The sequence below is a fragment of the Brachyhypopomus gauderio genome, unplaced genomic scaffold (assembly GCF_052324685.1).
Source record: "Brachyhypopomus gauderio isolate BG-103 unplaced genomic scaffold, BGAUD_0.2 sc57, whole genome shotgun sequence".
Classification (NCBI taxonomy): Eukaryota; Metazoa; Chordata; class Actinopteri; order Gymnotiformes; family Hypopomidae; genus Brachyhypopomus; species Brachyhypopomus gauderio.
In genome coordinates, this window is record NW_027506880.1 from 2449356 (window position 1) to 2461481 (window position 12126).

A 12126-nucleotide genomic window follows, 5' to 3' on the forward strand; every position below is an offset into this window, starting at 1 on the left:
TTATATAAATTACTTTTCTTATTGCTTACACACTAAAATATGAAATAAAACTCACAGGTAATGAAACCAGACCAAGCAAAGAACATTCCCAGACTAACGCTTTGAGTCTTATTAAACTAGACTGTGTTTTGCAAACTACTAAACACAGAAATTTCTTTCTTTGGCATTTCAAAACAACACTAATGAACCAACAGATCAAACATGGTCATCATCACCAATCAAGCATGAGCACTAAAACAAGTTTGTTAATGGATCCTCAATATAAAATGAAAGGCAACCTTGCAGGAGGAGGCATGGAGAATGTGGATGAGAGGTGAAGCCTGTGGAGGAAGACATGTAAGAGAGGAAGATGTACTGGTAGACCTGATGGAGGCACAGCTAGACCTGGAGGAGGCACAGGTTGTAACGCCCTGGGCATTGGGCAATGGGGAGGTGGACACAAGTGCGGAGACAAGATATTTTAAGTACAAATCCAAAATTGAGTCATTTAATTGGTCCGGGGTAATAGCAGGTAGGCAATCAGAGATGGAAGATAAACCAACATGAAGAGACATGACCAAATTTATACTAAACAACTGAATCAGAGACAAAACCAAAACCAATCTGTAAAACAGATTCCAAACAGCACAACAAGAAGAAAAGGGAAGCCAGGTACATACAAGAGCTAACAGAGACATCATTGTGACTTGTAATGACCAGCAAAACTGCAGACAAAACACAGGGTTTAAATACAAGACTAAACGAGGAACCAAACAAGACAGCTGGGAACAGTAATGAGAGGGCGGAGTTACAGATCACAGGGGCATGGCAGGAGAACACATGGGAAAACCAAAACATGAGCACATGGAATACCAAAACAGACAGACAGACAGACAGAGGCAGGGCTAAACTCAACATGACTGATGGGTGGGGTGGGGTGGGGCCAGACATGACACAGGTAGACCTGAAGGAGGTACAGTTCAGTCTACTGCATACTGTGGTGATAATAATTTGGACATTCAGACTCAATATGAATGTTACGTTCATTTTAGGCCTATATTCATATTATATATTAGATTTACTGTATATATTAATATTATGTATATTAGATTTACTGTAGGCCTGTATTAATATGTATATATATATATATATATATATATATATAATACATTAATATATTAATATATTATATATGTATAAGTATATTAATATATAAGATTATAAGATTTACTGTATGTCTATATCAATATTATATATATTAGATTTACTGTATGTCTATCAATATTATATAGCTATATTAGTTTCCTGTAGGTCTATATTAATATTATATATATATTAGATTTACTGTAGGTCTAAATTAATATTATATATATATTAGATTTACTGTAGGCCTATATTAATCCACAAGTATTCTTTTAAGTTTTGCAAATGGACACAGATGCAGTCCTGCATGTTTTCAGCTTCACAGATGTGGCTGGGTTAACCTGATAAAGCAGGAAGAGTGGGAGGTATCACTGGCCACAGAGCTGTTCTGAAACCCCCGGGCCAGCGGGAGACCAGATGAATGCAGAGCAGATGCAAGACGCCATCACCCGTGACATCTCACTGTCCTGCGAGAGAGGACGGAGCCTGTGATGTAGATGAAGGGCTGTGGCCAAGAAATAATTAGGTTCTTTTTCACTTTCTGTCGCCACAAATGTGAACAACATTGTGGTTATGGACTGTGTTCTGTTTAAAAAAATGCTGTTTCACTGACATTCAGTGGAACTTGGAAATGTATGGATGGGTTGATTTTTATGTACAGTATCTATGAAAAGAATCAAACCCAGACTATTTCATTAGAAAGGCAGAAATGTTAAAGGTGTTTAGACAGAGCACAGCAGTGTAACTTGTTCAAACAGAATTAGATCACATTAACAAAATTGTTTTTTTATGAATGTTTACAGTACTGAATTACATACTTCATTCTTCTAAAGATCTGAAATGATCTGTTACTCTGGTGTGTGTGAACTGTGTGTACTGTTTGGGGAAAACATGCCCTGTGTTCAAAACCATGCAAGGATGCATAGACAGTATCAATTAAAAATGTAAATATAGACTGTAAAATGTTTTAATGAGTTCAGACATGTCACATACACTAAGCCATTTACATATGTTACACCTTACAAGACAATTATCTTTATTCAACCTAAATTAACTGTAACTTAACTGCATCAGGTGGCCACTCTCTAAATGCACCTGAGAAAATTAAACAATTTTACAAATCTAGCTCTCAATTCGTTGTAGATAGCTGTTATTATAATCTAAATTTCATTTTTTTTTTGTAATTAAGTAATGAGAAGGACTAATAAATGAATAAATTAAGTCCATAAAATGGCATGTTATTCATTCACTCACAAGCACTTGGTGTTTGGATGAAGCTCCAATAACATCCACAAAAAAGTGTTCACATCATTAATAAAAATCAAAAATTAAGTAAAAACAATTATGTTGGATTTCATACAAATGAAGTGATAGGATAATCTACGCCATTCTGCCCCCAGTCTTAATCCAAATGAACAGCATGTGCAATTGTGTAACCTGCAATTGGGAAAACTTTCATGCTCTGGGATTACAAAATTCTGCTCAGACGACTATGGGTAAACATTTGAGGTCTGATGACTTATGTCTTCATTTTGATTAAGTTTAGAAAATAAAACTATCCAGCAGTAAAGAACATATAAAAAACCAACCAGCAAGTGCTTTTGAGAAAACAAAGAGCGTGATACCAAATACTCATGTTATAATATTTTAATATGTTCAGGACATCAATTTAAATTTTGATTGAGCTTTTTTTGGACTTTTTTTGAATATACGCTTCTGACATCATAGTACACAGTTCTAATTCTAAACATGAATGTTCCAACTTACATTTCCCATCTTCCAGAATATGAATTTGCAGCACTTCAGACGGCTCTTTTAGATTAAACGTCTTAGTTTAGTGCCCTCTGTTGGTGAGAAAACGTCATGACAGCTGAGTAGGTATTTATGGACTATAATTTGGCAGAGATTCAGGAGTGATGTGAGTACCATTTTCTGTGCAATAAAAATAATATATAACTGTTAGTTAAACGAAAAGTTACCCTGCTTACTTTTAAAAGAGGCCATATTATTTCAGATGACTGGGTCAATTAAAGCTAGGACATTTAAAACCTATGTATTCGTTTTCTTTCACACCTCACTGACCAAAATGTCCAACATAAAAAGATTTGTTATAGCTGACCTAGCTGCAGTAGGTGAAGGTGTTAAGCAGAGAGTCATAATATAATATTTGAGCAGATTGTGTTAGGTCATAATATTCAAGCTGTGTTAGGTCATAATATTCGAGAAGAGTGTGTTAGGTCATAGTATCAGAGCACAGTGTGTTAGGCCATAATATTCAAGCTGTGTTAGGTCATAGTATCAGAGCAGAGTTTGTTAGGCCATAATATTTGAGCTGTGTTAGGTCACAGTATCAGAGCAGAGTGTGTTAGGTCAGGGCTGGAACTAAAACAGGGAGGTGATGCTTTGAATGACTCCTGTGCCCCTGCACCCTGTGTCAGGAGTCAACACTGATGTGTTCAGCCACATTCCCACTGAGAGGATGGCAAACTATATCCCATCACGAAGCAAAACATTACAAACACAAAACCTATTTCTCTTGCACACTCCTGAGTTATACTACTGCACTGTAATATAGTCATTAACCTCAATACAGACCCACAATAACAACCCCCTCCTCCTCCCACAATGGGCCTGAGAAAACAAAACGACAGAGAAATGCAGTTCTGTTGCCTGGTGACCAAAAAAAAACAGAGTCTGTTTAAATAGTGCAATGCTGCCTGGTAAAGTGGTAGCAGCAAGCAGTGTGATCCATTCTGAGGAAATGAAATCAGTCACCGCACAACTTTACTGGTTTTTATTTACAGGGATGTGAGAAGGGTTTATGCATAATTCACACAGAGGGATCCTCAACAAGGCAAGGACACGTCTAACGAGCTGCTCCTCAGAGCTGGAGACGCCGCCTGGCACGTAACCTGCCTGTGGTCGAGAGCAGCAGGTAAGAATATGGATTTTTACCTTCCGTCAACACAGCTGATGTGGCTGGTATGTGATAAGTGTTTTTTTGAATTTGCTGTTACACCACTGGCTTGACAAAGAGGTGCTTTAGAACTTGACAGACGCTTACCGAGCACTTATTGAAAGATGTGTCGGTGAGATTAAAATGTCACCCACATCAGTCTCTCCCGTGCCTCCCAGGTTTGCGCTGTTACTGCCAGATTTTGAAGCTCTGAATACAAAGTGCGTGATTAGCCAGTCATATATTATGCTTTATAGTATGTCTCCTTACTGAATCAAATGCCTTTGTGCATTTTTTTGAAACATTAGCAATACCAGAGTTTCACTGCTGTATCTCAAACTGCTTCTTGTAATGATTACAGTGCATCTGTCAGATTATACCTTCAGCTGCCAGGTGAAACTGAATAATGCACAAGCTGCTCATAGCATCCTGCCTGGTGTCCTACAGGCACGTTCCATAGAGGAAGTGATGTGTAACAGGGACTACAGAGCCTCGCTCTCCACCTCCTTACCCCCCACCTCCTCCTCCGTACCCCCCACCTCCTCCTCCATACCCCCACTCCACCACCTCCCCCCCGGCTCTGCCCCATTAGGCTGGAGCTCGCAGTTCCTCATTCCTCCACCTCAGCTGCAGGTCCTTCTGCCGCAGTAAAGGCTCAGGGACACACTCCAGTCTGCTCCAATCCAGCTTCCCTTGTAGCTGTTCAGTGTGTACTGGTTTTCAAAGGGTTCCATCTGCAGTAGCTGTCAGCCATGGCACTGGAAGCAGGACTGGAGAGCTGATTTGTCCGCACTGCCTGTACATACTGCGTGTACATACTGCGTGTACAGATGGCAGAATTGAGCATGCGGTAGTAAGGCGAGGACTGTGGGTCTTTGGCAGCAAACACAAGCGTAGAGGCAGGGCTGGTAGAAGCCTTCACAGGGAGTATTAAGTCCACAAGGCTGCTGAGTTTATAGATCTGCTCTTCCCCCGTTCACAGGCCTCATGGCGAAGGGCAAAAAGAAATCAAGTGAACCGAAAGGCAAAAAAGTCACGCTCAAGATGGCCAAGAGCGCCATGAAGCTCACCGTGGATGGGAAGCGGCGTCTGGACCTCAGCAACATGGAGATCGCCACCTTCCCCAAGTGCATCCTGAAGCTGTGTGACGTGGACGAGCTGGACCTGAGCCGCAACGTCCTGAAGAAGCTTCCGGACAGCATCGGCACGTTCATCAACCTGCGCTGGCTGGACCTCCACAGCAACCGGCTGGAGCAGCTGCCCGAAGCCATCGGGTGCCTGCAGAAGCTACAGAGCCTCAACGTGTGCAACAACCTGCTGTCCACCTGGGGCATCCCGCATGAGCTGGGCCTTCTGGGGAACCTGCAGAGCCTCAACCTGGGTCTGAACCGCATCGAGAGCCTCCCGACCTGCGTGGGTGCCCTGAAGGAGCTCCGCCAGCTGGGCCTCTTCAACAACCTCCTGGTGCACCTCCCGCAGTGGCTCCACCAGCTGCCCAACATGCAAACCCTCAACGTCAAGTGCAACCCATTTGCTCCAGACACGCCCCCTAAGCTGGACCCCATTCAGAGGGTGGGCTGCCTCTACCTGGTCAGGGAGACCTGCCTGTGTAGCGACTGCCTGGAGAAGTGTAAGGAGGAGAGAGGCAGGATGGAGAACAGGCAGGGCTGTGTCCCAGTTCAGAGGAAGGCCATCATCGCCAGGCTGGCTGCGCCCAACTCCGTGGCCCTGAATGATTGAGCAAGGTGCTGATGAAAGCGCCGGCACTACCGGGCCATGTGCGGTGTACTCAACATCAGACTCCAGGCAAGCCTGGTTCTGCAGGGTCAAGGAGATTTTTTGGAGTAATGTTTTGTGAAAAGTGAGCATTCGTAATAAAATCCAAGTAATGTTAACTGTGTTTTAGATAATAAATGTTATTAATTAACCATATGGAAAAAGACAAAAACATGTTATCTACAGTATATGCAAAAAATATCCAACACAATATATTTGAAAAATAAAGAGAAAACAATAAAACACAGACAGATATAGAGAGGTCAAGAGAGGGAGAGATGGGGAGAGGGATAGTGGTAAAGAGAGAAAGGGAGATAGAGCACATAGGAGAGAGGGATATGGATAGAGAGACAGTATATTAGGGCAGAAGTTTCAGCTGTACGAGGAGATTCAGACGCACGACTGAGGGACGTTTACTTTACGGCTAGGGGTGCACGGATATAAAATTGTGAATGGCGATAACGAGTGGAGAATCGCAGGCGATCTACCAAATTAGAGAAATCGTATAGATCGCCTTTGCCAATCAGCACAATGACTTTTTTTAATGCTGGTTCCCGCCGATGCGGCAGACGTAGGACGTAGGACTGACCAATCACTGCGAACTGTGCGTCTTCCACGCCTCCATGTTGTGTTTGTAAAATCTAAAAGTGGACACCCATGGCTGAAAGCCAAATCGAGGAGCTGGTAACGAAGAGGAGATCCACCTCTGTAATATGGAATTGGTTCGGATTTTCTTCCCCTGACCAAGACCAAACTTCAGCGATATGTAAGGTGTGCAAAGAACATGTAAAAACTTCCGATGCCAGTACAACAAATTTATTAAATCACTTGAGACCAGAGACCGTATATATAAGTGGACTGGACGACACGAGTGAAAAGTGAAGCCTCCGTGTGTCAGCTGCCCTCTAGTGGCTGGCTGCAGTACAACTTTTAACCCCGCCCATTCCCATGTAAGTGAACGGGCCAGACGAGAAACTTAGAATTTTTATTACACGTAAAATAAGTTTTTTGAGCAATTATATTTTGTCAATTCTATAACACCCCATTGCGTTAGTATCTGTCCCAGTGTTTTTCTCTACGATAAACTGATTTTATAGAAGTTATTAAGTGTTATTTAAAGGGGTGTGGTGATAAGGTGATTGACAGTTAATAGCTGCGTTGGTTGACATCTAATACCGGACGCTCAAACGTGAACGCGTTACAGCAAAACTCTTGACAGCAGTATTAAAACCTTTACCTTTGTTTATTTTGTAAAACGTCAAAAGTGTCTATACTGGTGGGCGTATCCTAATGAATGTTGGGGCGGAGATACGGTCTCTGGCGGAGATACTGTCCTGCCTACCGGTTCTAATGCGCATGCTCTGGCTCCAATTTTCATCTACTGCGCAAGCGCATCAAAGATGGCGGTTTCCATGCGGCCATCTTGGTGGCTTCAAAAGTTCACAATGGGAGTCAACGGCGACATACCGTCCAATATATATACAGTCACTGCTTGAGACGTAGGCATCCCAAGCAATACGCCGAAAGTGAAACAATGCGGGCAGCGGGGGTAGCCGCATCACAAGATGCGGCTTTGGTGGTTTATACTTTCACGAGTGACCGTAGCGCGCTCCGCGCGAACCCCCGCGAACGGCGGAAGCGTTCATACAGGTACTTAAACTTGCCGCGTCACTCCGCGTTCTGTGCAGTGTTTTCCGTATCGATATGTGGCAGTATAAAGAAACACCCCTGAAAAACAGGAAGGAACATTTACCTGATGAATTTTAATGTTGCTTTGTGTTTCAGATTTGAAAAGTGCTGGAATTTAGGCTAAAGTACTTGAAAATGCTTGAAATTGTAACTACTTCGTTTAAATCATTTGAAATAGGCAGTCACTTCTCAAAAGAACTACATGACTTTAATGCTTTGTATAAATAATTTTTACGTAAATTACATAAATAGTTTTTTTGCTGTGTTAAATGTTAGTATATGAGTAGCAGTTAGCAGGAACTAGTTGGCATAGAAATCAACCTTACAATACAGGCAGTATGTCCGTGTATTATCTCCAATACATTGCTTCAGCCAGCCTTTAAATTCAGGATTTGATTCCCACTCTTTCCTGTATTTTTGAGAATAGTTTAGAGTGAGACATGATGTTAAAGCTTTCACAGAGACACACATACTGTGGAGTTAGCTAAATGTTTAAGCTAGATGTTTAGCTTTCACAGAGATGCACTGTGGACGAGTCGAGTGACCGGCTACGTGGTGAATGAGGTGAAGAATGACTGAGACTGTGAGTTAAATGCAGTGATTTCTTTTCGTGTCTCACTAAAGACTAAAGCATTTATATTTACATCCCCCGTCGGCAGCAGCTTTGGGCATGCGCAGTTCATTTGCAGTGTGGTGGTGGAGTGGTGAGGGTCTGCTCTGAGTGTGAGACTGCACTGTAGTGATGTGTCGGTCGCGAACGAACCGGTTCAAAGAGCCGGCTCTTTTAAGTGAACGACGAGAGCTGGTTCCCCTCTAAGACCGAGCCGGTTCCCCTCTACATTCAGCAGCAAAATAAATTTTTCCAATACTCACTTTATTGGAAGTGCATTTTTAACAGTAACAATGTATTGAAGCAGGTTCGGTAACCGAGCCATAAACTGCTTAATCCAAAAATCCCGAGGAGGGAAACTTTATTGATAACGCAACCCTGGCGCGGAGGCCCCGCCCCCCAGTGTCACTTAAAGGGCCAGACACCTTGAGTGGCCAAGTGTCCGTTAGTGAATTCACTGTGAGCAGTAATAGTCGCTACAGTATCTCCTGACATTACGTTTGTGTAGCTGCGCGGTATTATTTGTAAAATTATTTGTAAACGTAATACAAGCGAACTGTTCAGTCAGACAGCTACTTGTTGTGAAACTAAATACAATTACAATTTAAAGCATTTTAAAGTAGGCTACGTTAGTCAAAATTCCAGCCCTTTTCAATCAAAGCAACATTAAAGTTCGTCAGGTAAATGTGCATTCCCGTTTTTGAGGGGTATTTCTTTATACTACCACATATCGTTACAGGAGGACACTGCAAAAAATGACTTGTAAACCGTGCTCGCGCTCTCACAGGGTCGCACGCAGCGTGCGGAGTCGAGCGCTACGGTCAGACGCAAAAGTAGAACTGAGCCAAAAAGAAAGAAAAATATATATTTTACTAGGGAAAATAAAAATAGTAACGCACAGTTACATGCACAGTTACCCCGTCAACAAAGTACGTTCGCCACCCCCCCCCCCCCCCCCCCCCCCAATAAGGAGCCATTTGGGAGCCGAAAGAGCCGACTCTTTTTTTTTTTTTTTTTTTTTGGCCCACCTCCACCCCCCCATCTTTGGAGGACAACTTTGTTTTTATGTACAGATTTAAATGGCAATTACAAATTACAAAATTACAATTACAAAAAACAATTCTGTATAATATATAGTATAGTGATAACAATATATAGTGATAACAATATGCAAAGTGATAATTATTGGGGTTAGGTGGACCAAGAAAAGAGGGGGAGAGAAATAATAAAAAGGGAAAAGACAAAGAGGTAGGAGAAGAAAGAAGAAGAAAAAGAAAAGAAGAAAAAAAATAATAATAAAATAATAATAATAATAATAATAATAAAATAAAACACGCAACCAGCTCAAATGACCACTGCAAAGAAGTACAGAAAGTAAACCAAATACATATAGTACAGATGAGTGCGATGTATGGGTGTGTGTGAGTGTGTGTTTATGTGCAACCTAGAAGTGCAACATAGGATAGATGTATGGAATGTACTCACCAGCAAGGGTGGGTAGCTGCGACAACATTCCCCCAGAGGCCAGAGGCGGGCGGGAACAGAGCGCCTCCCCCCCAGGATGCCCCCCCCCCCCCCCCCCCCCCCCCCCAGGGGCCAGCGGCAAAGCCACGGCGCCACGCGCCCGGAAAGCCACCCACCACCCGGCAGGGCCCACCTCCCGCCGAGGAGCACCCGGCCGCCCCATACCACCACCGCCCAGGTGGAGCGGGCCAACCGCCCCCCCGCCGGGGGGCCAAGCCGGACTCCGGAGCCCCAAGGCGCCCCCCCTCTGGAGTGGTGCAGTAGTCTCAGGGGAGCGTCCGGGAGTGAACCGGGCACGACCAGCCCCGACCCAGAACCAGCCGTCCTCACCCACACACCCAAACCCACACTACATTCACCCCTATACACCCCCACCATGCACACACCCACCCCCATACACACACACATACACTCAAATTCACCCTCACACCTCCAAACCTGGCCATATGTCCCCTCCCTCCAACAGGCACTCATTCATCCACCCATCCAGAAACAAGAAGAAAACAAGGACAAGAAGAAAACAAAGACATAGACACACACTTATCCAGACCGGCACACCCTCTGCGGCAGGGGCAAATGGCTGGACCAGCAAGGACCGGTAGTGGTCCTAGGAAGCCACCAGCCCAGTCCCGTGCCAGCAACCCCCCCCCCCCCCCCCCCCCGCCCCGGCAGGGAGCAGGAAGCGGGTGAAGGAAGGCCTTCCCACCCCTCCACCCCCAGTGTTGTGTGTAGGTGTTGGTGTATATGCATGTGTAGTAGTGTGTGACACTATGGTGCAGTTAAAATTGAGGGGATAGGTGCTAGGACAAACGTGAGTGCATGTCCACACCGTCCCCTCAAAGGCCCTCAATGTCTAAAGTGCAGTAAAAACTGAGGGACAGACAGTGGTGAGGAGACGGGTGAGCCATGGTAGCAGGCCCACCTCGTCAACCTCTGGGTACATGCCTGTCCCCAGAATCCTAAATGAGCAAGGATGTGTGTGTGTGTGTGTGTGTGTGGGGGGGGGGGGGGGGGGAATGCTTAGGTCCAGAGGAAAGGGTCCACTGGAAGAGGAGAGCCAGCTTGCTAGCTGGCTCATTGAGCACCGAACTTCACTGCCCCCCCAGCTCAGGGCAGGGAGCGGTCGACCCGGGGAGACCAGGGCGGCAACCCTCCCCACCACCACATCCAAGCCCGGATCCACACCACCCCCACCACAGAGATCAGCCGGTCCGCACATCCACATACACCTAGACACACCTTTCCTTCATACACGTATGCACTCACACACATTTAACCCATAAATATATACATATATACATATATACATACATACATCCATCCATATATATAAATATATACATACACATACATACATATATTCATATATATCTACACATACATATACACCCACACACGCTTGTCCCATATACACCACACCCCTGTGTATGCACCCACAACCATACCAGTCGCACAGTGATCAAACGATGACAGACATCAACAGTGTTGAGGACATGCTGGTCGGAGTCCGGAACCCTACCTCCCGGCCCACCCCAGACATCCCCATCATCCACCACCCCACTCCCGCCGACTCTTTATGAGGAGCTGAGCCAAAAGAACCGGCTCCCTAAAAAGAGCCGAAATTCCCATCACTACTGCACTGAGTGTTGTGGGGCTCACGCCAGCACCCGCTGGGGCTCACGGCCCAGAGGACAGCAACTAAAGAGCGTGTTTGTTCAGAGTCTACAAAAGTCTCCAATAACACCACAAAAAGTCGCTAGATTTGTCGCTAGTCGCTTTTTACTACAAAAAGTCGCTAGAGGGTCTGAAAACTCACTAAATATAGCGACAAAGTCGCTAAGTTGGCAACACTGGACTGAACAGTTCTCTTGTATTACGTTAACAAATACGAGCCTCTTGTAATTCCAGGACGAAACATGAGAGAACGTGAAGACATTGATTGGGCGTTTTGAAAATAAACATCCATTAAATAATGTGATTTAAAAAAGCGAATTATTTCGAATCATTTCAACTATATGTATAAATATTTAACTTAATTAAGTTTAACATGTTGGGATATATTGTATATTTAGTGCAATAGTGCACTTTATCAGTGTTACTCATTAAAATCTGCTTAGAAAGAAAACGTAGCCCCCATTTTTTTGGATGGAAAATCGTGATTTTATGCAAAAAAATCGTGCTGAAATTTTTTTCCCATATCGCCCACCCCTATTTACGGCTCATCAACAGATGATGTAAAGGTGCCTGCATAATGTCACTGATAAGCTGCTGGTGTGTCCGGAGGATTAATGACATTCACTAGTGAGCCAATAAATCCACATTCATATTGCTGAGCTAATCAGACCAGTGCAGCCTTTGCTCATAGCTCAAATCTCCAATAATGCACTGAAGCACCAGCATGTTGTCCTTTGTTGCTATCACTGTGTGCAAAAGATTTCATTATCATTTC

At 44.0% G+C, this 12126-nt stretch overlaps 1 protein-coding gene and 1 long non-coding RNA gene across 3 annotated transcripts in view; one reads left to right on the forward strand and one right to left on the reverse strand.

Moving 5' to 3' along the window:
• LOC143488927 (uncharacterized) overlaps nucleotides 1-12126 on the reverse strand; it is a 33205-nt gene that overhangs the window by 7920 nt on the left and 13159 nt on the right. The window lies entirely within an intron of this gene.
• Nucleotides 2891-7555, forward strand: lrrc18b (leucine rich repeat containing 18b). Its single transcript, XM_076987963.1, has 3 exons — nucleotides 2891-3040; nucleotides 3927-4057; nucleotides 5061-7555. Exon 3 carries the CDS (start codon nucleotides 5066-5068, stop codon nucleotides 5816-5818), a length of 753 nt encoding a protein of 250 aa, XP_076844078.1. The 5' UTR covers nucleotides 2891-3040; nucleotides 3927-4057; nucleotides 5061-5065; the 3' UTR covers nucleotides 5819-7555.